Source organism: Chaetodon auriga, chromosome 16 (assembly GCF_051107435.1).
Source record: "Chaetodon auriga isolate fChaAug3 chromosome 16, fChaAug3.hap1, whole genome shotgun sequence".
In the NCBI taxonomy this organism is placed as follows: domain Eukaryota; kingdom Metazoa; phylum Chordata; class Actinopteri; order Chaetodontiformes; family Chaetodontidae; genus Chaetodon; species Chaetodon auriga.
In genome coordinates, this window is record NC_135089.1 from 11,845,405 (window position 1) to 11,873,231 (window position 27,827).

Here is a 27,827-nt window from a genome sequence, read left to right on the forward strand (position 1 = left end):
GGGGGAGTAGATCGTGACTAAACAGTTAAACACGTGAAGAAATGGTTATTTACACACTTTGTTAACGCCGAATCATTAGAAATTGAATAGAGTATATGTGATGGATTTCGTTTTACTCTTTGTTCTGATTAAACTTTTAAAGACATCGATAAAATATATGTGGTTAGATTTTTTTTTTTTTTTAATTTTCCCTGTATGTCCTGTCAGGCTTGCCGTAGGTTAATAATCTCTTCAGGAAGCTGTCGGTCAAAGTTTATTCAACCTGGTACTGACTGCATCAGGGCGGCTGAAACTTTCACATTTCTCCGCAATGACAGCACGGAATATATCTCGGTTTTGGGAATGGGGGAGGAAGATCATTTGCGTTGGGCGAAACTATGCGGACCACGCCAAAGAGCTGAAAAATGCGATTCCTACAGAGCCGGTGCTGTTCCTGAAGCCACCTTCTGCATATGTAAGAGAGGGTTCACCCATCCTGGTGCCCCTGTACTCCAGCAACCTGCACCATGAAGTGGAGTTAGGGGTGGTCATCGGGAAAGGGGGCACGGCCATCCCCCAGTCCGCCGCTATGGAGCATGTTGCAGGCTACGCTCTGTGCTTGGACATGACAGCACGGGACATCCAGGACGAGTGCAAGTCCAAAGGTCTGCCCTGGACCCTGGCCAAAGCCTTCAACACCTCCTGCCCCGTCAGTGAGTTTATCCCCAAGGAGCGCATCCCTGACCCGGGCAGCGTGAAGCTGTGGCTGAAGGTGAACGACCAGGTGCGGCAGAGCGGCTGCACCTCGCAGATGATTTTCTCCATCCCCTATCTCATCAGCTACATCAGCGAGTTCATCACCCTGGAGGAGGGGGATCTCATCCTGACCGGGACCCCCAAAGGAGTGTCCGCTGTGCAGGAGCATGATGAGCTGCAGGCTGGGATCGAGGACGTTATCACCATGAGCTTCAGAGTAGACAGACAAGACCAGTAGTGAGAGTCAAAAAAAAAACATGCAATAAATACTCAGACTCATGAAGAGAGGGTTTTTTTTCTTACTGGAAAGTTGAAGCTATTTTTCAATATATTTTCAATATCTGTGTGGATCAGCAGGTGGCAGTGCTGTGCCATCACATTTCTGATTCTTCTGCATTGAAAAGTGTTTGAGAATAAGTTTGCAAAACACAGTTTGGTCACATTGATTGATCTCATGATCTGCTTCACTGTGTTATCTACTGAAATCAGGGATAAGAAAATCATCCATCACCCACGGTCGCTCTCTTTGTTACAGATCATCAGTGGTGGGAGAAGTAACTTGTTCTCAAATAAAAGATGCAGTCATGTGTTTTAAGAAATATTTTACTACAAATAAATGTCTTAAAACTTACGTAAACATATGAATGTATTATCAGAAATAAAGGTAAAGGTCGTTATTACTGGAGACAAAATACCTATCAGTGTTAAATTAATACATAGAACATTATTAGATTATTTTTAATGCATTAAAGTGGAAGTATTTGAATATTTTGGCAGAGTAGCTGGAGCTAATTTTAACTACTTTAGATGCTGTATATACTGAGTTAAACTTCTTTCACTACTGGAAGAAGTACTGAGAACCAATACCACAGTGTGGAAATACTCTGTTAGAAGTAAGAGTTCTGTACTCACAATTTTGCTTGAGTGAAAGTACAAAAATATTAGTAGCAAAATGTACTTAAAGAGTTAAAAGTAGAACTACTCATTATGCAGAACAACCCACTTCAGAGTAACATATATACTATTACAGAATGATAATTACTGATGCAATAATATGTTCATCACTTTAATGTTGCAGCTGGTAACGGCACATTTGTATTATTAATACAAAATCTAATTAACAATAAATTATGATGCTATTATTGTAGAACAAACAAGTCATCAGCTCATTTGAATGACTGCATAAACTGATGGGTAGTCTGTTCTACAATAGTACATCATGGTTTATTGATATTTATACTTTGTACTAAAAATACAAACCTGCAAAGTTAGCAGAAATAGAACCTGAAAATTGAAGTATACTTAATTACATTACTTTGTCAAAATAAGAGATTCATACTTGAAAATTGAGTAAAAACTTAACATTAAATGCTTTATAGACATAATACATTATAAATGAGTATAACACCATCAGGCATGCTCAAAATGCCAAGATAACATTGATATAGAAATAAAAATGATCATGATCATAATCTGTGTAAAAACAACAGTAAAAAAACACCAGTGTCTACAGCATTTGACTTTCTCATAGCATATGCATGAGTGTCTTGTTGCCAGCTGGTGTAATTATGATAAAAAAAAAAAAAAAAGAGGACATTTCTGACCGTCATGTTCAGCAGCACGGTCTGAATTTATGTGGTGCCCCCTTCAGAAGCTCCAGTGTGAAGCAGAGTTTATCCCAGATGAGTTCAAGTTGAGAAAATATTCATGTTAGAGAGCGAGTTTAGAGGACTGAGGGTTTGGCACTGGCTATCTGTGGTTACTCTTAAATTTGGAACACATTTTGCTGCTTGTTGGATTAGCGAAGACGTGTTTTCCTCAGAAAGTTTGATGGACCACGTTTCTGCTGCAAACTACCATGTGGATACATTTTTGTAGCTGCACAGTGAACCCCGTATGCCGTCTGGTTAGTTAACAATCAATTCACCAAAAAGGCTTCTCTTGCCAGTATCATTCAGTGAAACTGTGGTATTTCTGTTCATTTAGAGTAATTTTGGCTTTCAGGCTGTGTACCTTCATCATAACCGCATTCTTCCTGGACTGTTAAACATCTGTTCCAGGTTCAATTACAATTCTCCCACAGGCTTCTCTGTTTTCAGGATCAATCAGAGCCTCCATCAACCTGTCCCAGGCCAGTCTGCTGTAACCCGAGTCTGTGTACATCATCTCCCCACACCTGTGGGGCATGTTATCTCCGAGACTCACAGGACCCAAGCCCTGTCCCTCAGGGGACGCCGGGGTTATGCACGTCCATCATTAGAGCAGTTATGACAGATTCAATTAGATTTGGGATCTGGGAAATGTAGTTGTGGCCAGTTTTTTTCCCCCCACCACGTCAGCACAGCAGCGCACAGCATGGCATGCACACACAGGTGTCGTCTTTTATGAGATATGAATCATGCTAATCATTGTCCCCGTGTGACTGAAGGTATTGCACCCTCACATGTTTTAACAATGGCTTCAAAGCTCAGGCTCAGCTCTGGTTTAGCGTTCACCACATGAAGCGGTATGTTGTCATGGAGCAGGAGTCTGAGAAGGCATATTTGACACTTTCAAGGGAGAGGGGATTACGTGGAGACCACCGTCTTCCGATCTAACACACACCAAGAGTGGCGTCACCTGCGACATGAAACCAATCCAGGGGGTAACTGAGACAAACTGTAGAGATTTTAAGGGAATTCTCTTGTAAACAAACCATCTAATACTGAGCAAAAAGTGGCATGAGGTTGACTTTTGTGGTTTTGAGGAAATATCTCAACTCCTCTCGGACAGGTGGCCCTGAAATGGGGTAAACACATCTGTGTCGCCCTCAGAATGAACCGTTATTACTTTGGTCATCCCCTGACTTCTTATTTAGTGGCACCATCTTGTCAAAATTTATCCAGTGTCCATTGTCAATGTGAGCGCACTAGCATACTGATATTAGCATTTAGCTCAAAGCACCAGTGTGCCAGTGTACAACCTCCCATGACACGGCTGGAGGCTCTTGGTCTTGTTATATTTGTTATACGCACTCCTTAAGCGTGAGCCTCTACTGACGTGATGCAATGCTGTGTGTTCGCACGCAGACCAAGATGTACTGCGCAATGACAACACAGGATATGTTGAGCGGTTGAAAGTGAGTCTTGTTTTACACCTACTGGAACATACCATATGTGACGTATTACCATGGACATGTTAAAACATCTGTTTGTATCCATCAGCCCATCAGTCGGTTTAGTGCAGAGGTATCTGACTTGGTGGAGGTTGCTGGGTCAAATCTCTCAGGTTCACTTGGAAAACAGCTTAAACATGGATACCTGCTTGAACACGTATCAGTAGTTCATATGGATCCTGAAGGGAAAGTCAATTGTAGTTAGAGCTTTTTTTTGTTTGTTTGTTTTTTTACAATGAAGTTCAGCTAAATTAGTCTTTATATGAAGAAACATGTAATTTCAGGCGAAATCACTTAACAAGAACCTCTAGTTGATTAGAAAATGCACAAATACTACAGCATAATCTCCCTTAGATGCCTGAAAGGCGGCTGAAAATTTGAGAAGACTTTGCACTGACCTCTTTTTGGCGCGCCAGCCCTTGACATTAAATTACTGCAAGGTCCAACATGTGAAAATGTTTTATAACTTGGCAATGTGTGTGTGCAGAAAATGACCATTCGTGCTACCTCTCTTTGCGTGCTGCACTGTATGTCATCAGACAGCACTGCGGTGTGGCCATTCTTAGAAAAAAACCACCAACACACACACCCGCTGGAAGGACTGAGTCAAACAGGATGCATGTGACATATCACATCAAAAAGACACACACTCACATGGCCTGGAAGTTGATTTTTAATTTGTTTTTGGAAAGACAGAAGGGCCCCTGTGTGTGTGTGTGTGTGTGTGTAGCGTATGTGTGCTTAAGTTTATACTTGGACGTCAACCCAGTTCTTAAAGTGAATACACCTTTTTTCCCCACATTTCCAAAATCATTAATGAGTTTTGACCAGTTCTGCATGTAAAGAATTACAGCGCCTTCAATTAACTAATCTCATACAGAATGAACAAGTGGGTGGTTGGGGATTAATAACACTGTGGAGCAAATCAAGAACCAATTTGTGATTTTTTATAGGCCAAACTTAAGGGCTGTAATTCATTCTTGCAGAATAATGAATGGGGTTTTTGGCAAATGAAATGAAACCATGCGTGAAGGCCAGGTGGGAGCCTCTTTCATTCAGGGTGATTGACTGTACGTAGTGTGTTAACATTTTGTTTGAAGATGCAGGTGGACGGCAAAGTGGGAAGTGTGGCGTGGAAAATACTGGAGACTTAACAACTAAGCGCAGAATTGGATTTAAGCTTGTTTCATCCATACAGATGTGTGTAAATCTCCAAAAGAGTACGGGTGTTTCCAGAAGACTTGTTTTTTTAAACTTATTTTAAGAATGCAGCTTTATTTCTCAGTGTGACAGATTTCCATCCATCTGGCAGCACTGTCTCAGTTAGTACCTCATCAACTAAGCGCAAGCTTCTCTATAAACTTTGATTGTTCAAGTTTTCCAATCAAGGCCCACTAAACAGTCCGGAGCTGGAATTTTGAAAGCTAAAATGGCAACAGAGGCATGCACTGAAATATGTCCAGAAAAGCAATGTTGTAAAATCCTATTGTAAAAGTTCTTAATGCCATATCCCGAAAAAAAGTTCCCCAATTTGCGCTGAGCAACCATGACCATTTGAAAATCCCTCTAACCCAAATTACTCTCTCATCAATTAAAGCTGGAGTCACAATTTAACAAGATGCTGTGAGGCCTAAACCACAGAGAAGAGAGAAAATCCCCCAGCATTTCTTCCCTGAATCGAGGGAGACTGTGGTACGGGTGGAAAATGTGTGGAGCCCTCAGTATGAACCGTCTTCATTTGTGGCTCCTCAGAGGGAAACCACTTTTACACTCTAATCCTACTTTTTATCTGCCGCGTAGGAATCAGCCCCCTTTCCTTCAGAGCGGTTCATCCCTCCCTCCGAGTGTTTCTCATTAGTCTGCCATGTGCCCATTATTCCCAACGAAGAGCCACCACACAAAATATACATCCCTCATCACGCCTAATCTCAGATAGTCACAGTGGCCTGTAACTCAATCCACATTGGGCGATTTTCACTCATGCAAACAAATCCACTATGGTAGGAATCGATGGCACGCAATAAATTGTGGGCCCAAATGCCTGGAAGCTGCATGCCAGCCGAAGCTAAACAAATTACTGTCCCAATGAGAAGGGAAGATTTGCAGTTTTATGGACATGTCATTTATCGTCTTTGCCTTTGACTTAAATTGAGCAATTAGGATCCAGAATATCTTAAATTTCAAACAAACTTGGGGGAAAATACCTCGCCTGTCGATCATCTGGATTTGGAGTAAGTACTGAGTCTGACATCTCTTTTTGACTTGAAGCGTTGGCTTTGGTTCAATGTGAAAAGGAATTAACACAAAAAACGTTTTCCTCCATTGTTGTCAACAAACCCCAAAGAAAGACCAAAACCAACAATGAATTGATGCTACACTTCACCAAAGCTCAACATGTGTTACTCCTCTGAGCCAGATAGATCCCCGCTGACATATTCCTTCGTTCCAGTGAAAATGGACACTGTAGTTTGTCCTGAGTCAATCCCACAGACAGGGTGAGGAAGTCAGGAGGTACTGAGAGATGAACTGACGCATTGTTAATTCAGTGTTTTCATAGGATTTGTTGACAGTGAGAAAAAAATCTGGATATGTTGTATCATTCAATTCAAGGCTTATGTGTTTCATTCAAAATCTGATGAATGATGCTATGCTGTGGTTATTACGATAAGATGATAAAGCATTTCCCATTGCTTGTCTTTGTGATATTTATATCTGTATTATCTGCAGAGACACCACTCAAAAGTGGTTCAGAGTTTTCGTTTTCAGAGAATCAGAATCGACCTCATTGTCTAAACATATGTGCACATACAAGGAGTTTGACTCTCGGTTTAAACTTGCAGAGGAAAAAACGAGGACAACAAAGACAAAAAAAGTAGCAGTAGAAGTCTTTTTTTTTTTTTATTCTTAAGTCTCAAATATTATATTAGTATAAAGTTGAATCCTCAAATAAAGATGCGACGGAAAAGCAATTTTCAGACAGCTGTACTGAGAATGTGGCATCACCGTACTCTGCTGAATCAAAGCAAATCATGAATTTTCTGAATCGCCGTACACCCAAAGTATTGATGACAGAGTCATAAAACATGACTAAATGCTGGTGGTGACTACAGATTCTTGTGGCAGCCACAAGTGGAGGTTGTGTGTTCATGAGCTCAACCAGAGCAATGTGTGCAAACACAGACCAGAGGCAGAATCGTAAGACTAGTTTGCTTAGATCACACAGTTGGATGAGGTTATGGTTTTTTAGACGTGCAGTCGATTGTTTTTATGAACACCAGCGTCCATCTTCACGTCTCGCTTTCAGGGAATATATTCTCCGTCACTGGTCCGTTTTTCTTGCTCTTTCTTCCTTCATCTCAATTGGATTTCTCACATCATTACCAGCGCTTAGTGACAACTATAGATTATACTGAATGTCCTGCTGATTTAATGGAACTTAACAACTGGGCTAGTCTTGCGAACACTGATTCTAACGTCTTTCCCAGATGGCAGAATGGGAAATCAGTTATCTTTACTGCCTGCTGCTGGGCTGGCACAGCGGAAAAGCAGCTATCACTATGACTGGTAATACAGAGTAATAAAAGTTGGCACAGATGAAGTGAGCCAAGCACACTTAAATTTTAGCGAGGCCCACTAAAAGCTTATGCCAGACATATAAAACAGAGGGGGGATGTGACAGAAATACTGACAGGAATTAGAGAAGGCAAGATGTATGGGGAGAGCCAAAGCAAAGGGTGTGTGTGCATGCAAACTTGCACGAATGCACACACTGGCATGCTAATGCAAGCAGCCACTAATTTTCTTCCCTCACAAACTGCTAACGTTTCCACAAGCAAAGCTCACGGTTAATCGATTTGATTGAATAGTTTTGGTTTAATCATTGACTGAAAATACTGGCCAGGCATATTTCCATGCATTGTCCAAAAAAAAAAAACAAAAAAAACATCTGCAGTGTATATTTCAGACCTTAAGTGGGTTCCTTTTTTGGTTGTTCCACGAGAGCAGATGTTTTTTTGTTTTTTTTCCTCCCATGCAGCATAGTTTACCATGAAAGAGACTAGCTCTAATTCTGAGCCCGGAGAGGAAGGAGGGGGCTTTCTGAGTGAGCTGACATCTTACATAATTAAAGGCCACAGCGCACGCAGGCCTCAGACTGTACATGTGGTCTCACTGTGTGGAAGTGGTGAGAAGGAAAAGCCGTGTGAGAGAGACTGAGGAGGAGAGGGAGGAGACAGAGTGAGAGTTCTCTCCAGAGAGAAAATAAAGTCAGCGAGGGAGCAGAAGTTTGAGAGCGTAAATAAAGGAGCGAGGAGCAGCTAGACCAGGATGAAGACACATTTTGGTTGTGGCCGCACTAACAGGGTTATCATGGAGGAACTGACCATTCAGTACCCCTTTAAACAATGAGTAAACTAGGGACAGATGTACTTTCTACCCTGCAACTGTCAGTTTCCCCTGAACTGACCACTGCTGCCTTATGAGCTGTAACTGAACTAACATTAACTCCAAGTTTTGGGTTTAAACGGCGTCCGTAGCCCACTTTTTTTAATGATGGCAGATTCATGTTAAAGCAAGAACAAGTGCACACTGCAAAAAATGAAATCTAACATTGAAGGGTTTCAGGTAGGAAGGTAGGTTTCAACTACATTCATTACATTGGCTGGATTATGAGGGCCAAATATGTCTCCTATATATATCCTTAGCTTGCTTTCTAACTTATTTAGCTTGTTGTAACACATGATAAAATATGAAGGATTGTACTCTGGAAGGCAATATCAGATAAAACTTCACGACAGAAAGAATCAGAGTCAGATCTGAAGTTTTATACACACCTCTGTGCTTTGTGTACACATGAAGTTTAAGATGGTTCACACTACTCACACAACAGTCATTTATTTGAAGCGAATGACAGTGGATACAGTCGTCCAAGGCAATTAAAATGTAGCTTCGAAGGGGAAAATATCTACAGATACTTACAAATGGAATGTGTGTGCGCTTTCTGTTGTTGCACATTTACTATTTACAGATGAGGTATCATTGGTATATCAAATGCAATGTACTGAGAAGTATCCTGCAACATCAACTAAGACATGTAGCATTTTAAAGACCATTTGGAAACAATAAACGTAAAGGAAATGTAAATGCAGCCATAGTGAAACTGCAAATAATTAAAAAGAAATAGTGGTTTATCGAGGAGTATGACACTTTTTCCAATGCCCTGTCAATGAAAACGTAGTCACTTTTATGTCTTGCCTTGTCGTGTAATAAATACATTTCTTTCATAAAAGAAATTCGTAACTGTTGTATTTCAAATCAACAGAAACTATAAATACCAGCTTATTTTATACACAAAACATAAAGAAGGTCAAAAATTATACTCAAAGGCAATGTTTGTGTTCCCTTTGGTTCGTAGTTTTCTTCTAACTTCCGTATGACAATAACATTAACATACAAGCAAGAAAATGGTTTAGTAATAAGCCATTAACTATGTGTGTAACATATATTGGCAGCACTGTGTCCATGTCAGTTTCTACTCGACAAACAAACAGTGACAGTTCATGTGCTGCATGTCATGTTGATTCCACTGAGGCAGAATTCAGTTTGTGGAGTCCGTTTTCCTCTACTCTGTCCCTGAGAACGTCAGCCCTGTGGAGCCTTTAACCGTCTCCAGAAAGTACGAAATTGGCTTTTGTCTGAGCTAGGAATCTCCTCTGTTAGTCCCAGCCAAAGTCTTGTCCACTCATCTGGTAGAAACGGTGGTTGAAGGGCTTGTAGAAGTCTCTGAGTCTCCGCAGGACTTCGGAGGGGATCTGAGGATGGGGTCTGCCCTTAGACTTTCCAAGGCAGCGAGGTCTGCTGCTGCCCTCTGGCTTCTTCAAGCAGGGGAAACCTTTGGTCTGGTTGAAGTAGAAGTGTTTGTCTGAAACGACCCTTTTCAGACCCAGAAAGTCCTGAACCCGGCCCATCTCCCCAGCTGGATCAGACACCAGGCGCTCACCGCTAACAAACAGAAAATGAGACAAAGGGAAGTGCTGAAGCCAGTTCTCCAGATGTTTGGCGTAGAGGCCGATGCGGACGGCGCTCCATGTGGTGTCAATCAGACCTGTGGAGGAGTTTTTCAAAGCCAGGCTCTGGAAGGATGGAAGGCCCGGGTTCTTGGACAGTGTCTGTGTGTAGTCAGATACAGCCCGCGTCACAGGATCCCTGACCACCACAATGAGCTTGGTATGGCAGTTCATAGTGCAGACACGGCTGGGAGCCTCCTTTGTGACAAAGTAGCTGGGAGTCTTCTCCATGGTGATCTGGCCGTCCAGCGTCCGAGGCATCAGGTTCCTAAATGAAAAGAAGAAACTGGTCAGACACAATATTCAGATTTTTTTTTTTTTTTTTTTTGGGATAGTTGGGGCAGCCAAACAAACTGTAAACACAACACTACCATGCAAAGTTGGTATGATGTTAACAGTCGCACAGAAGACAGAGCAAAATTAACATTCATTTAGAGTCGAGTTTGTGTCATTTAAATGCAACATTCGCCCTGTTTTAGATCTGTTTGTGATTTTAACCAACTCCTCCAGGACATATCTGACTCTTTAGCTGCGTCATGATGTTCACCAGCATGTTGTTATCATTGTCTGTTTGCCTTTTGGTGCTGAGCAGGTAGCCTACAGTTGATTTATCAAGGTTTTTTCACTGAAACAGCTGTCTGCTACATCTGGAAACAACCCTAATGGGAACAGTGAGACTGAATCGAAACAGTAAAGCTGTGGGCCATAAAACCAAAATAATTGGCTAAAAGACTCTAAAACACTGAGGGGAACTTCAGAGTGGGGTGACACTTCTCTGTGGATCAGTATGAGTGACCACTTTTGCATCAGATGTAGACGTTTGACCAATTCTTAATATAAGAATACTGATTAATGCAGCTTTTTATAAGTGTCTAAACAATAAAAAATATTTATACTGCACAAGATAGCATCATCCCACTTGTCAGTGTAATAGATTCTATTTTACAGACTTCACTGAAAAGAACATCAAGAGAAAAAATAAACACTTTATATACACTAAACACTAAAGTACCCCAAAATCTGTGATCAAAGCTTCATACACTGTAGTGTGTTTATGTACCAGGGCCCCAAACAGCCATCTGAGTCTCACTGTATGGCCTGCACAAAAGCACCATCCGCTCACTATGGGCCTGATGAGTCAAAACCACAAAGCCTCAAGAACCACTTAACAGCAATTTCCTACAGATCCCCTCCTTTCTTCCTGCAAGAGCAAAGTGTACCTCCCAACCCCCCCAGCACCCCCACCTCCCCTCCGGGTAACTACAAGGACCCAAACAGACCAAAGCGTGCAGGAAGTGCAACCAGGATGGCAAGCTGCTGAGCTCAGCTAGTGTGTTAAACATATGGCTGCAATGACGAGAGATGCTGTGTAGAATGAGGCAGTGAAAAGACGTGTGCTGAATTACATTGCAGCTCTATATAATAGTTTCTTCTCTACTTTAAAAACTGTGCACCTGCTTTTCTGTGAAAGTTCTTCGCTGATTTGATTCAAAGCATTTCATCACACTTCAAAGAAGCTCTCCTGCCTGTGACACACACTGCTTTAATTTCAGCACTATCTGGCAAACCGGCATTGTGGGTATTCGACAGATCCAGCATTTGTTGGTGTGTCTACATTTGACATTGACAGATTGTGTGAGGCAAAACTGTTGTGGATTTGGATTTCAGAGATAAATTGTTTTGCATGACATGGACGATGAGCAATGTTTAAAGCAGCAAATGAATTGTCTGTAGTTCATTTATTCCACACATCTTATACTGTGTTACTGGAAACAGAGAGCTTTCATGTGGCTTCCTATAAAATAGACAAGTAATGGAGCCTGGGTGCTTTATTTGTTTCAGATTGAAAGTCTGCATAGAGTCCAAATGTCACTGACAGGAGGCCACTCAGAAATGTGGATCACTGATGGACGTCCAAGGGAAATGTATTTAAATTTTTCCAGTTATTCTAGTGAGATTGTCTGTGGTCAAACACTGATTTGATGTTTAATAAAAAGCAAACTGTGGTATTCATGAAGTAACGGTTCATTGGCCTCATTGTTTGCTTTAAAGAGGAAAAACAGCAAAAGCAAAAAATGCTAATAAATTTGAGCTGATCAGTGAAAAACAACAACCAGCAAATACACTCTTGTTTGCCATGTAGAATAATTGACTTGAGAGCTGGGAAAAAACGTCAGTGGCCGAGGAAAGTGCCCCTCCGATAGTTTCAAAGTACATCAGGCAGGTTGACTCCAGTTAGCGGCAGCAGTCAGTAGTCAAAGTACAGGTTCACTGATTTCACTCATGCTCTGTGGTCAAAGGCCACTTAACAAGCATCAGTCACTGCAAACTCTTCCTGTGCTGCCAAACACTGTTCAAACCCACAGAACTTTATTGCAGTGGGGATCTTAAAGGAATAGTTTGACATTTTGGAAAACAAACTTATTCACTTTTTTGGCAAGACAGCTAGATGAGAAGATTGATACCACTCTCATGTTTGCATGTAGCTACGATAAATGTGATTCATGCCAGCAGCTTAGCTTAGCTTAGCTTAGCTTAGCTTAGCTGAGGAAGAAGAAATGCTCGCCTGGTAACAAAATCAACCTTCGGAACCTCTAAAGCTCTCTAATTAACAATATATCTGGTTTGTTTAGTCTGTACAAAAACAAAAGTGTAAAAGCAACATGTTGTGGTTTAAGGTGTGTGTGTGTGTGTGTGTGTGTGTGTGTGTGTGTGTGTGTGTGTGTGTGTGTGTGTGTGTGTGTTTGGGGGGTTGGGGGTCTGGGGCATGCCAGACTATTTCTTGGCCTGGTGCACTTACTTCCTGCTTCTATTAAAAAAAACCACAACATGTTTTTTTTATACGCTTTGGTTCTTGTAAGCAAATAAGATATAGTGAGTTTTACAGGTGTTTACCTTTGGCTGTTCGCCCGTTCACAGTCTTCATGCTAAGCTAAGCTAACTGAATGCTGGCTGTAGCGTCATGCTCAACACACAGGCTAGAAAGCAAATAAACAAATTTCCCAAAATGTCAAAATAATGCTATAAAGATTGATAAGATACCAAATATGTGAAGCTGAAATTTTGGAGAAATGTGCATGAATTGATGCTTAAGATGAAAAAAGCTACTTAAGGGAAAATAAAAGGGTTTATATTTTGGGATGAACTAAGGGTGCTGCAACTATAAGGAAAAACGTCTGTAGTTCAAGACCATGACTGCGAGTGTGAAGGAGGAAAAAAGACTTACCTGGACTTGTTCTTGTGTAAGTTTCGAGTTTCCCTCTTTACTTAAAGTTTAGCCCTTTCAATCCACCCCATTACATGATCCTCATAATAAAAGACCATTAATTGATTATTACCTAACTACAAGAGCTGCAAATGGCCTATCGCTGCCTGTCTGTCCCCTGTTTATCTGTACCTAATCAATACGTCTGTCTCTATATGACGGATTACTCACTGTGTGTACATGCGCTCCTGTGTGTGTGTGTGTGTGTGTGTGTGTGTTTGTGCACATACATAGACACACATGTGAGCACAGAGGTGTCAGTGTTTACTGATGAGAAAACGAGTGCTCGTCTCCCTCTCTGTCCTCTCCTCTCTCATCCTTAGTCTCGGATTTGTCCTTCACTCCTTGACATAAGTGTCACTTCAGTAATTGACCATAAGTTGTCTTTCCATACTCATGAATAGTTAATGAATTATGGCTTTCCCCCTCTCTCCTCGGGTCCCTATCTCCCTCATCACAATCTGTCTCATTATCAGAGAATCAATAATGGCCATTTTCTATCATAAATCTGTCCCTGTATGTGGTGTCAGGAGAAACTGTAAACAGATCAGGGATGATTCATTTCTTGTCAATTTTGTCATGCATGTAAATCCATTGTAATCTTAGAGATGTTTAACAGATCTCTCTCATTTAACTTAAGGAAAATACCTTTTCTTCTCCTGAATCTAAATGTGCAAAGAGAGTTAGTCAGGGCACGAACATGTTTTCTATTTAGCCCAGTATTGGAAAGTCTTGCTGACTAGCCACATTAGTTTGAACCTCCCTGCTGCTTAAAGGATGTAGTGCTTTTCTTCCCTGAAGTGCTACAGTGCTGATTACTTTACTGATATGTTCGAGGCAGTCTGGATCAGAAGATTAAATACTAACCCTGGCAACAAGGATGTGGCCAAGACACTTCCTGCCCCCCCCAAGATTATGGGTTCTCCCGCTGAAGTATTGCAGCTACATCCCCTGCAGCGCCCTAACAAAAGACATTCTGCACTCAAAGTAGAGCAGATTTCACACAAAAAGATCCTAAAAATCTAATTATCATGTTGTTTTCTAAAACAAAAACAGATCTTAAATTCCATGGGTTATTATACTCATTTACTGGACCATCTACACTAAACACTGCCTCGCTGAAGGAGACTTCTGCTCTGGCAGGCATCTGTACGTCCAAACGCTTTCATAGCTGAGACCCAATTAATGAGGCAGTGGAAAATAAAGGCTGTAAAAATGGAGAGCAAACAACAAACTGAGTGAAAACATTTCCCAGCAGTGCTGCTCAGGGGGTGACAGAAGCAGCCTGAGGGCCACGGACGGCCCGTCAGGCTGACAGGATGAGTGTGGGAACCTCCATTTACGCCTCAACGCCTGGATGGCACAGATGTTGCTGTTTTCCTCTGACCAGAAAACAACAGCAAAACAACAAAAGTAGCTCAACAAGCAGAAAATAGAGCATCTTAAAGAAACAGGTTGACATTTTGGGAAATATGTTTATCTGCTTTCATGAGGATGAATTAAAGGAATAGTTCAACATTTTGACCAAATAGGTTTATATGCTTTCTGGTGGAGAAATTCAAAGGAAACACTCAACATTTGTATAGTTTGTAAGATAAGAAAATTGGTACCACTTTCATATCTTTCTGCTAAATATAAGGTCAGCTAGCAGCCAGTTACTAAGACTGGAAACAGCTAGCTTGTCCCTGTCCATTGGTAACAAAATCCAGACACAAGCACCCCTTAAAATAATAAATTAATGTTATATCTGGTCTGCTTAATCTGTACCAAATGTAGAGTGTAGAAATGACAAGTTGGAGCTATTTCCTGTCCCAGAAGCATTTTTCCAACCCCACTTCAGATGAAACCCTCCGTCATATGACGAAAGCCTGCATCCCTTTAGTTGCTGTCATGCCAATAAGACTTTGAACTAACTGCATTGCACAGTTAAGAAATAGTCTGACAAACAATGAATTCATTAAATTCATTGTTGCATGTTGCTATTTTCCAAGTTACACACAATACAGCCTCTATGCTTGCCTCACAGTGTTAACTCATAGTCCTTATTTAACTTTCCCATTACTCAACACCAGACACACACTGAACATACAGTTAGGAAATAGCATGTAAGCGAGCTAATTTTTGTCTAATTTGTGGTCTGATAAACAGTAAATGCCCTCTATTTCCAAGCTACAGGAGCTGTCATATTTTGCAGGACTGTGCGTGTGGTTTCCATGGTCATCCAGAAGTGAGTTAGGAAGAACTGGAAAAAATGATAGAGGAGTCCAAGAACAGTAGCGTCCTGAATCCTCTGCTGCAACTTCACAGTGATGATAAGACTTAACTCGACTTAAGTTTGTCATCTTTACTCACACTTACGTGTTAAGTAGTGAACTCTCATTACCTCCTGATACTCCTCCTATGCTAAGCTAAGCTAAGCAGCTGTTGACAGAAGCTTCATATTTAATGGACCAAAATGAGAGTGCTATCAATTTTCTCATCTAACTCTCTGCAAAAAAAGCAAATACGCATATTTGCCAAAATCCAGCACATACAAGAGGACTCATCGCTGTCTGTGGGATACTAAGGGAGAACGCCGCCATGCTGTCTACGTGTTCTTTGTCTACAGAAACCTGAGCTAGCAACGAGGCCTCAAAGTGTCATGGACGCCAAAGTTGGAAAGAAACGCAAATCAACATGTATAAAGCCAAATGTAGCCTGAGGACAAGCTTGAGACTGAGCAACAGTGTTATAAACAGCCAGCGACATGGTGCATTTCAGAGCTAAAGCAATATGCGACACACACACATACACACACTCTCATCACCTCTCTCCATAGGCAGAGAGGGGAAGTGGATGGTTAGAGCCCACTGGGAACCCACATGACTGGCAGAGAGCCGCTGCCACCCACAGATTTTAAATACATTGTTATCTGAATATTATTTTCATCCTATGAATAATAATGCAGTAATGGATGGAGAGGAGGGTCTTCTCAATAGGAGGTTAGCCGAAGCGTTATGCTTCTACAGAGTCTGTAGCGTTTTATATTTTCATCTTTGGTGGTTTACAGCAGCATGTCAGTGCAATGAGTTTGAGTATGTGTGTGTGTGTAAGTGGGTTAGTGGGTGAGTGAGTTGGTGGGTGGGTGGAGGGGTAAAATCATGTACGTGTGTGTGTGTGTGTGTGTGGGCTTTTCTATAAAGAAATGAGATACTTTTTGTTGGTCAATGGTTAATTAGTGACTGCATGGCATATGAGCGTCCAGTCATAATTAGTATTTGGCACATGAAAGTAGCAGTGACACCAGGGTACAAGTACAAAGGATGGACTTGGCTTGAAAATGTTCTATCCCAGTGCTTGTACCAAAACAATACGTTTTGATACCTTATGAAGAAAATACAGTCGTTTTTTTTTGTTTTCTCTTTGTTTCTTTCTAACAAAACAAGCAGTTGCCCCACCACTAATTCAAGACTGAATATCTCAACAACTACTGGAGGGATCAAACCATGTGATTGTAGACTATGTGTGATAAAATATATATATTTTTTTTTTCAAATTTCCCAGTGGTAATATCATTGTATTTCCACTGGATACCACTGTCTGTTTTCAACCTTGGGTTATTCTTTTTTGGAAGTAGCGCTGCAACTGAGTGTGACTACCAAATATATGAAACATTTCATTTTTGCCAGCTGAAACAAAACCATCGTTTCTTCACACATTCTTTTCCTCATGAGCTATTTGCAGTCTGACACGACTGAAATCTCAACCAAGATTTTTACAGGCGCCCCAAAACGCACCACAACGCACCTCAAATTATTATAATTTCCACCATATGGTTTGTGAGTGTGGGTGCTTTCAAACCTTATAACATCACCTAGACCCAACTGCAGCCAAACCCCACCACCATTAAAACACAATACAACTCAAAACTACAGAGACCACTTCCTGGTCTGTTACACCAATCAGTCGTGTTCAGCCTCTATCACTAATGGCCTCGGGGCTGGACACAGAATGAGGTGTTGGGAAAATCACCCTCGCTCTGGAAAACGTTGCCCCATGTGCATTAAGAGTCCACTTTCACCATTTCAACTGTCAAAAATCCTGACTGACATGGCAAGCGTTTGAATCTGACCTCCTGAAAACACTCTGCACATTGTCACCAAACAGATGCTGCATTTAAACCTTAACAGCTCATTATAGAGACTCAGAGTCATTACTTAACACTACAAAAATGAAAAATCATGTTTATGGCATTGAGTGTCAATCAGGATTAATGTATATTAATAACTGCACTATTAAAATTATCCCACCAATCAACCAATCTCTGTCCCATATACAGGAAGGTTACATATTGTGCTGTACTCTGTCATGTCAGTGTTTCTCAATGTGTTCTTAATTTTCTTTCAACTGAAGACTGTAAAGATGTGACGAATTACATATGTGACAACAGACTGCAGTGATCTAACTGCAAACAACTGGTATCTACAGTCTTTTACAAGCTGTAAAAGACAGTTGAATTTTGTACATATAGCAGTGATCTAAAAAAAAAAAAAAAAGAAGCTATAAGTATGTACTTTTTTTACTCACTCAGACATATGGAAGGGCTAAAAGGGAATATTTGATGTTTGTGAATGCTCAGTCAGTCAGATTTGGATTTATAGAAATAAAACTAAAACAATGGTGAAGATTTTGCTGCTTTATTTTAGAAGACAATCACCTTTCTGATCTCACAAAATTGCTCCAAGGAATAGAAGATTAGAGATGCACATCAAAAATGACCCATACATAAACATATTGCTCTCTCTTATTTTCACCTGTTGTCATTACTTCATATCCTTATTTACAAAAATCTATGTCTTTTAAGGACCAATGTAATTTCTCCTTGCCCTCGTGCTGCTGCCCTTAATGGATTTATACTATATTTTAATAGCAATCCGATCAGGCGTGGCCTTTGGTGTCAAGGCTGTAGGTCAGCCAATTGACAAGCCTTCAAAATATTGATGGAACTTGTGGACTGGTGTTTTTCCTCAAATAGAAATGGATAAGGGTTTCTATTCCAGATTGTATTTCTATTCTATGATGATACAATGTTTTGGCTCTTGGATCCAGAGCTGTGCAACTGATTAGTGTTCATCTCTTTTAAAATAACAACTGCTTGTTCTGCTACAAAACAGCAACAACTGCTCTCATTTGAATGTCATCGAGGAGCTGAAAATCCAAAAAAAAAAGGTTTGTAAGTTACTCATTCCAGTGCACGTCATGGTCACAAAGCCGTGACAATCAGAACCATTGTGCCGTGGAAAGCTGAGGTTTTTCAGTTTTCTGTGGTGGCTCTCAAGTCCCATATGAAACCCATCACCCCATGAAGTCCCCTTAAAGCCATAAAACAACACAGAAATTCATTAAATCTTTGCCTCATTTTGAATGCACTATTTGCGGCTTTTCCATTCCCGTAATGGGCTCGTATGCACACATGCAAACGAGAGAAGGGTTTGGATGGAGGGACAGACTGGGTGGAGGGGAAAGAGAGAGAGAAGGCTGACTGGATCACTCAAGATAAAAGCGATGGAAAACACACATGAATGAGGTTTGTCTCACAGAAGACAATGCTGTTGAACAGCAAGCTTGGGAGGGTCCTGCTGCATCTGTGAAGTGTCTCCAGCGTGAAGATCGCCAGAGTCTGACAGCAAAGGCTCGATATATGACACACGACTCCCATCCGTCTGCTGAAATCACCCATGCAGTTTGTGCTTATTTCTCCATCCAAGACATGTGGAAGCAGGCAGGGTGTCACCACGCACAAACTGTTGTCAGATATGCTAATCTAAAATATGTCTTTGGCCGAGTTTGTGGTTACTTATTATGCGATTCTGATTCATCTGCAGAATGATTAACAATTTTCTGACTTGGAGACATTTGAATAAGTTTTTATATTGATTACGGCTAAAACACAAGCATGCAAAGGTCACAAATGTCTGGATGGGAGTCGATAAAGTAATAAGACGATGTAGTTTAATTCCGCCATACCAATGATCCAGTGAAATATTTATATTCATATGCATCATAGAAATGTGATCCTGTTGACCAGAGAGCTGCAGATGAAGCGGAGAACTTCAACCAGATAAAATATCAGGGTTGCTTTTCGGAGCCTGTCACACACAGCAGCCTCGTACCACAGTGTGTGTGCAGCGTGTGGGTGTGTGTTTGTTAGCTTCCAGATGTGACAGTCAGGTGAAGAGGACTTGTTTGTTCCGCATGGATGACTTCTTGCTGTCACTAACAACCACACACACACACACAGCCGCACTCCATGACTTCTAGTGTCTTCTCTGTGGGTCACTGAGGATGACAGCAAACAGATTTTTCCCAATTTCTGAGATTCGGTGACAACGGGGGAATCATTTTTCAGTGATTTCACCCAGGATCACGTTGCTGCTGTCTCTATTGTTGTTGTTAATCCTTCCATCTCTTCTGCACCTCAAGTTTCAGCTAAGTTCACTTCTATCCAAAATGAAAAAAAGCCAATATTAAAAAACAAAATACCAGTATTTCTAGCTCACACCCCTCAGAACCGGTTTAAGTGGACCACTTGCCCCGCAGTGATTTGTTAAATCCACATAGAGGCAGCTGAAAAATCAACATGAACAAATGCTGAGACATTTTTTCATCATGACATTTAAATTGCATCTATAGCTACAGAAAAATGCGCAAATTTAGTTGCACATGGAGTATTTCTTTCTGAAACCATCACTTGATTTATAGTTAGATTAGTCAATTGACAGATAATTAACTATTTTGATAATCAACTAATCTTCTTTAAAGCAAAAATACCAAATATTTACTGCTTCCAACATCTCAGATCTATGGTTAAGTTGCTTTTCTTTGTCATGTATGATTGAAAACTTTTCATGTTGTTAATTGAACTAAACAATCAATTTAAATACATCAAAGTGGGCTGAAATTACAATGGACGTTTTATGAAAAAAACAAATCATCCGTTAACTAAGAAAATAATCAGCAGATTGCTCATAATGAAAACAATCATTAGCCGCAGCCTTTATTATGACCGATCTCACTTTCACAGACGATGTGTGAGTGTCACTGCTGTGTTATAGCACTAACAAAACTACAGCATTAAAGCACAGCAGCATTACAGCACCAGTCAGGCTTATTAAAACACAGAGAAACACACATAAAACATGGACCTGGAAACACCAGGTCTGCCACAGGTATTTCCACATAAAGACATCCTCCACACTAAAGGTAGAGAAAGAGATGTGAAGCTGGACCAGAGGGGAGAAAGAGTAAAATGATGAAGGCTGAATAAGAGGAGAGAGCAGGATGTGAGAAGAGGATAAATGTGGTGCAGAGAGACAGCAGAAGTGAGGAGTTGTGGATAAGGCAGCTAACCTGCATGTGTATTTGGTGCATGTGTTTATGAGAAACACAGAGAGGAAGCTTAGCAGCATGCTAAAATTATCAGCGGTAAAAGTGTTTCCATGTGTCCTTATGGCCTCAGTTAAAATGCCGCTAAAGGTTTAAAAAAGAGAGAAGATTAAATTTCACCCCAGCATTTGTTTATCACTGCTTTTCATCCTGTCAAAGCTCACTCTCTCTGTATGTCACCTTTAATGCTCACAGGTCCAAAAGAGTGGACTGTTCTAACTGTGGTGAGAAGCTATGAGCTGGGACCTTCTCCAGGAGCTTGTGGAACATCTGGAGATGATCAGGATTCAGCTTCATCCAGTCCTGAATCCTTCTTATGTAGGGCCTTAAACTACACCCAAATGATAGCTCTGGTCAGCCCCGTCATCCCCAAACCAGCTGCTGCCACTGAGACAGTAGCTGATAAACATTTAACGGGCCACTGTAACGTGCAGCCTGATGTGATGCATCAGTCAGGGTTATGTCCAATATATGTGCGAAACATATCAGAGTAATCTCTGTAATGTCTGCATGACTCGGACTCAGATCAAGATGGGAATGATAATGTGATGTTGAAGTGTATAAATGGTGTTTAGATGACTGCCAAGATGATGAAGCACTCCTTCGAGACCTCACTAGCTTTTTGATCGAGAGTGCAGTATGCAGCCACAATATTGGCTTATGCTGATCTGAATACATCAGCCTGTCCGGTCTATTGATGAGGTGACATCAGCGCCTCTGCACAGGTGACTGTGTGTCAGCGCTCCATCTGACCCTGCAGCCTGCACTGGTCATGCCTGAAATAGCACCCAAAGCTTTAGTGTAAAGATTTAAAACTTGGCATATTCCTATTGGAAGTTAAAAGATGTCTGTGGCATCCAATAGTGAACTTATAGTCAATGCATTAGTTTTTATAACTTGTTTATTATTTTTGCCAATAATATTACTTTAAGTTGATTATGCATTCTCGAGATGTATAAAAAGTTCCCTCCAGCTTTCATTTTCCTGCCAAAACAGCTGAAAGTCAGCCTATTGTGTGCGCATGTGTGTTTGTTGGTGTGTTTCCTACCTGTACCACTCCAGTCCTTTATCATAAAACCTGTCGAAGAAGTGAGGCTCCGCGCCGACCGCCCTCACGTCCGGATGGATGCGGAGAAACTCCAGCAGGGCGCGGGTTCCTCCTTTCTTCACGCCGATTATAATCGCCTGCGGAAACCTCTTGGTCCCGAAAGTGTTGGACACGGGGATGCCGTTGCCCTGACCGCTGTCCTTTGCGCTGTCCGACATGTGTTGGGGCAGCTGTCCCGGCGCGTCCACCTGCTCTGCGTCCGCGGAGGCTGTGCGGTTCCGATCAAGGAGGAGACGCGGCGATGGTCGCAGGTCGTCCAAAATGCGGCGATGACCGTCCAGATTGTCATAGTCTAAAGCTTGCTGGCTGTATAAAGCTCTCGGAGCCGAATCGCAGAGTCCGGTGAGGCAGTAGAAGAAGTAGGTGAAGATCAGGACCATGGTAAAAAACACCGAGACTTTGGACAGCGCCTTGGCGAAATTGAACCTGCCTCTGCATCCACTACATCCCATGAGTTGATCTCCTGCTCGGTGCCAAAGGGCCAAAACTGGGACAGCATGCTTCTTCTTCCTACATTGAGTTGATTCCTTATTAAATTTATCTCGCAGAACCTGTTGCGCCAAAGTGAAGCATCACTTGAAGAGCTTCTGGCAACTGTGGAAAGGTTCAGTGGGTTTGTCAAAAATTATCCGCATAATATTTGTCTCCTTTTTTCCCCCCATAAAAGGCTAAATTATTCCTTATCAGTCGATAAAGTTTTGTCATTTACCATGACTCAGTTATTTGCAGTCAGATGAGACTTGCAGCCTGCGGTGTCTCTGCGCTCTGAGGTCAACTAATCTCTCATTCAAGGGTTCTCCTCTGCTTTTCCGACGCCCTTTTTTTACAAGTCTCCACCCCTCCCTGCTCCAGCTATAGATAAACATGCCTATAGAGGCTCGGGCTGTAGCTTAGCCTATGTTATTTCAATACTGCAAATACATTTAAACTTTTTTTAATTATTATTTAGAACGTAAATGAGGCTATGCATTTATAACATGCTCAATCACCTGTGAGGGAAAAAAACATGCATATAAAAAACCCCTTTGGTAAAACACATGGTATGCCTTAAGTTATCTGTATGTGATATGCTTTTGTGGGACTTTGAAACATGAAAAAAAAAGAGCTCTTGAGCGCTTTATTAAGAGCTACAGGCACATCAGTGTAAATGTAAGCTGATCCCACAGAGGAAAATCCTCCTCGCCCCTTTGAACCCTTATGATAGATGTCAGCCCTGTGAATAAGAGAAGGCCGGAGGATGTCTATCCAAAACCTCTTGTATCCTCCCTACACCCTGAGACTCAACACTGAAGCTGCAAGTAGTTGACAAGTCTCCCAATACAAACCTCAAAAACAATAGGCCCGAAGCGAGGCGGGGCCCCTGCAACTGCTCTGTCCCGTGAATACAGTATCTGAGGGCTGAGTGTGTCACCCTTTGGGGCTATACAGGAAGGATCAGCACAGCGATATTCCCCCGACGCTGTAAAGCTGGAGCAGGTATAGAGTTTCTCCTGGCAAAGAGACAGAGCTCAGACTTTGAACCTGACGAACACATCGAGCAGCTGTTTGAATGGGTGAGAGGATGGAAAGAGTGTGAGGGGAGGTAAAGGCAACCTGAGGTAGATAATCTGTCTGAGAAAGAGGTGCGCACACACTTACACACACTCAGCCCGGGGCTGCAGTTTCAGACAGAGATAATAAATGAATCACTGCGTTGGCTAAATGAGGATTTTATATTTCATCTTTCTTCCTCTGTCCTCTGAGAAAATTGCTTGGTTTAAACTTTATTGAGAGGAAAAGCTCAACTTTTTTTTTTCTTTTTTTTTTTGTAGATAAGAAGACTGACACCACTCTCCTGCCTGTATGGTAAACATGAAGCCAGCTGCAGCTAACTTAGGTCAGCACGCAGACTGGAAACTGCGTGCTGACTTAAGTTTGCCGGCAGCTGCGTCTGGAGGGAAACAGCTAGCCTGGCTCTGTGCAAAGGTAGCAAAATCTGCAGTCCAACATCTGTAAAGCTCACTTATTAACACTTTGTATCTCCTGTTTAGTCTGTACAAAACCAAAATGTAAAATCAGTAGTGGCTTTTTATGGGGATTATGTGCTGGATTTGCTCTTGGCCACTGTGAAGAAAGTTCAGCATAGCCAGGCTTTCTCTGCATGAGCAGCCTTGATGAAACCTAAAAACCCAATTGACTTTGATGGGTATCACGATGCTGGTACACTTTCTTTGTTAACCCAGGTTTTCTTCATCAGGTTCGATGCAGGTTCCCATAAAAAGGGACGTTTGGTGCATCATCTGATTGTTCTGCTCAAAATGCACTGATCTCATCCTGCCTACGTCAATCAAGAGGAGCAGGTTGTTATAATGGAGAGCTGTGAAAAATATTACAGCAAAAAGCAACAGTGTTACTGCAAATAAGACAAAAGAGGAGTTCATATGTTTCATAATTAGCGGACCTGACAATGATATCAGTCTTACTTACTTAAAATGTGGAAATTTTCATTTATGGAAAAGCTAAATTTTTCAAAGTTTAGCTTCACAAAACCTGTGATTGCTATTTCCATCTTCTCAGATGTAGTTTGAAAACAAAAAAGAGCACTCAAACAAAGGTCTGCGGATACTGACATGACCCAGGCAAATATAGAATAATGATATGTTTTGAAGCACAAACAGCCATTGTAAATCCATCCAAAGAGAGGCCAGCCTGGCACTGAGGAATTCACAGCTTTGGAAATGACGGTCTGCTGGCTAGCGGCAGTTTCAGTCAGAATGAGGTCAGGATCCAGGCTTTGCTTTCATCAGACATTTTATTTGCTTTTCCCTCCTGCTAATTGCTCTAGTTGGAGTTATACTGACAGGTTTGGACCCAGAAATATAAACAGTCAGATTAAAGAAACAAACAGGCAGCAGCAGCATCGAGGAAACAAATACGACATGTGAGTTGTGAACTCTATGTGTGTGTGTGTGTGTGTGTGTGTGTGTGTGTGTGTGTGTGTGTGTGTGTGGAGGACTGAGGTCGGATAATGTATCTCTCTGCCGATGCCTTTCTGTGCATGCGTCTCTATAACTTTGTGCACATTCACAATCATGCGTAATGTGCGCAGTCCAGGCTACATTTCTAAGTGCCGTTCCTGCAGGTGTGTGCTGCTGTTACATCCCTGTGTGTAGCACTGATAGAGATTTCCATAGCCAGGGGCCTGCTGGTGGTACATGTGTCAGCCATTACAGCAAATTAGGAATCCTCTACAGCAAAAGCAAAATGTTCCACTCTCATTTTGCAATTTCCAGTGTGAGGAAGAGGCTGTTGGCCATTTGCGATGGCCGCGAGACAGCCGGCAGAACCCTTAAAGCCGTCGTGACAGATCTTTGAAACCACCGCCCAGGAGATACTCATGTGGCGGTGCAGAGGCATGGCTGCAGTTTCCTACAAGGAAACCTGGTGTTTTTTTTATTGTGTCTGGAATGAAAATCTGTGACATATTTACGAAGACTGAAGATGTATAGCAGAGGTTTTTCCCACTGCTTTTGATTTTTTGCAGCTCGTATGACCTGTAAACAAATTCCCTTTTTTCCAAAACAATTGGGTTTAACGCTCATATTGTGGTGTCTGAAGTGCAGCTTCTTTGAAGAAATAAAAGATGTCACACACACTTTCTGCTATGTGTTAGATGCTCAATGGCCGAAGCCCTCAGGCAGAGAAGATCACTAAATACAAAAGCCGACAACAAAGCGCCTGTGAAGCCCCACCCATCTCCTGGAGCCTTCCCAACTTTCATCTGCAGACATAAGCAAAGTCGGTAACGATGATGGATGGACAAGGAGACGGAAGACAGAACAAAATCACTCTGATCTCTCCATCCACACACAATGCCCACACCCCTCCATCTTCCTCTTCTCCTCCCACTGTCCGGCCCTCACGTCCCACCACCTTCACACAGGTGCATGGACCTTTTTTTTTTTTTTTTTTTTTTTTGCCTCCAGGAGATCTCGCAGACTCCCAGACTTGCCCTGCAGCTTTATAGAGACATCACTGAGAGGATGAATGTGGAGCAATGTGTGTAGCTTACACAACAGCCTCCACAGCCTTGGAAACATTGAACAGTGTTACACCTGCATAATGCCTCAAGTTTAACAAGGGAGTAATTTATATTGGAGGAAGAGTTTCCTGCAGTTCATTCCAACTTCATGAGGGTTCGATTAGGGCAGCACCCAGAGCCAGGAGGTTCAATTATGTAACTGATATGCATGTACAGCGATATAAGCCCACAAATATTTCTGAAATAAACAAAAATGCATGCAAGCCCTCCTCAGCCGTTGGAAACCAGCTGCACAGAACTATTTTCAATGTGTCTTTCATCTTGGCAATGAAAACTAAGACGCCTTTCCAGGGAGCAAGTCTGTACAGGAGTCGCATGTTTTTTTTAAAACTATTATTTACCTTCTCTGGGTGCCTTATTGTAACAGTAGAATCAGGCGTGCGGGAATCTAAAGAGCACCACGTGAATTACACTGAATGACAATCATGTCATCACACAAGCCGCAGACCATTTGGGAAATGCCTTCTTTTCTAATCCACAGCTCTGCGGTGAAAAGTGGGATCTGGTGGTTGGCTCCTAAGTGATACTGGGTGTGTTGGGAAGGGTGGAGGCACAGGGAGAAGAGAGGAGGAGAGGGGGTGTGTGTGTGTGTGTGCGAGGGGAGCTTGTGTGTGCCGTGTGCCGATATGTGTTTGTGTCTTCATGGCAGAAGATGAGTGTGAGTGAGAGAGAGGTTAAGAAAGAGACAACTGTGATTAGTTTGGTATACAGTTTCATGCCTCCCAGCTCACTCTGGGGGATTCACTAAGACGTGTGGCTGCAAATCTGACAGAGCCGTGAAGGTGAAGCATGTTCAGCTGCAGCATGTGTCTGATGTTTATGTGAAGTGTGCGGATACGCGAGCATAGACTTCTCTGCCTTTAGGGTCTTGTGCATGCACTCATGTGCCTGTGGACGCCTATTGTTCCTGCCTGCGTGCACATGCACCACTTGTGGTACCCAATCCCAGACTGTTACTTACAGAAATGCTTGTGGGCTGCTCTGTGCGGCTTTCCTTCATTGAAAGGCCTCGTCGGCTTAAATGCTGATTGCCATGACGTCAGCTCCAGACCACAGCCCTGCCTTTTATGTGTCTCTGTCACCATCTATTTCCGCCCAGTGTGTGAAAAACAACTCTCTTTCTATCTTTGCGATTCACTGACACAGACAGTTGGACCGAACACTGTGCTACTGTTACTGGGCCAGAACCGCCACCCAAATGGATGTGCTCGTTAATTTTCATGCTCACTCAGCTCATGCAAAACAATTGGGAGAGCTAAAAGATGCGTGTGAACAAGCAGCTGGGTGAATGTCTCATTATTTAACCGGCGGCTATGTGTTCATTTATGTAAACAAATCAAACCTGGACGATCTCTGTAAATAAAAACACAAACACTCATCAGATGGGTGTTAACTGAGCGTAATTACTGGTGTAAAACCACAGCAGTTTGTCTCCCCACTCTCCGGAGTTTCCCATGTTTTTCGAATTCCGACCTGTCACATCGGCTGTGAGAAAAGAGAGCCATCATCCTAAAAAAAGAAGAGGAAAACTGCTCTGTCCATTGCTTTGCTGTTGACTCAGGTCGGCTAAAACAGTATCACCTGTCCTGTGGAATACTGAAGGCCAGAGGCAGTGTGTGTGTGTGTGTGTGTGCAAATGTGTGTGCGTGTGAAACTGTTTCATGCTGCAGAAACAGGAGATGAGCTTCTTCCCCGTGGGGCCAGTCTGCATTTCACAGGAATGCGAAATCATGTGCAACTCAAACAAGCAAACCATCAGCCAAGGTGCTGACGGTTGTTTTGGCCGAAGGGGACAGGAGTGTACCAAACATGTGACCCACCAGGAAAAAACAAGCCCGGTGGGAGATAAATGAACTTTCAAGATTGGACGTTTCACAATTTGAAGCATTCAATCAAACAGTTTGTTCAAATATTTTCCAGTAAGTCACATTGTTGGATACATACTGCCTTCGGTGCTTTTTATCATTATCCAAGCACAGTAATTTCTATGATTG

The 27,827-nt window shown here is 42.0% G+C and overlaps 2 protein-coding genes across 2 annotated transcripts; one reads left to right on the plus strand and one right to left on the minus strand.

Annotated features, from left to right (window-relative positions):
• Positions 1 to 211: 211 nt before the first annotated feature.
• On the plus strand, positions 212 to 2,308 carry fahd1 (fumarylacetoacetate hydrolase domain containing 1). Its single transcript, XM_076752887.1, has 2 exons — positions 212 to 1,321; positions 1,467 to 2,308. The coding sequence occupies exon 1, from the start codon at positions 311 to 313 to the stop codon at positions 971 to 973; it is 663 nt and encodes a 220-aa protein (XP_076609002.1). The 5' UTR covers positions 212 to 310; the 3' UTR covers positions 974 to 1,321; positions 1,467 to 2,308.
• Positions 2,309 to 8,846: 6,538 nt separating this feature from the next.
• Positions 8,847 to 22,293, minus strand: LOC143334295 (heparan sulfate glucosamine 3-O-sulfotransferase 6-like). Its single transcript, XM_076753025.1, has 2 exons — positions 21,693 to 22,293; positions 8,847 to 10,222 (listed from the first exon to the last, which is right to left on the minus strand). The coding sequence occupies exons 1-2, from the start codon at positions 22,202 to 22,204 to the stop codon at positions 9,604 to 9,606; spliced, it is 1,131 nt and encodes a 376-aa protein (XP_076609140.1). The 5' UTR covers positions 22,205 to 22,293; the 3' UTR covers positions 8,847 to 9,603.
• Between the last annotated feature and the right edge of the window lie 5,534 nt (positions 22,294 to 27,827).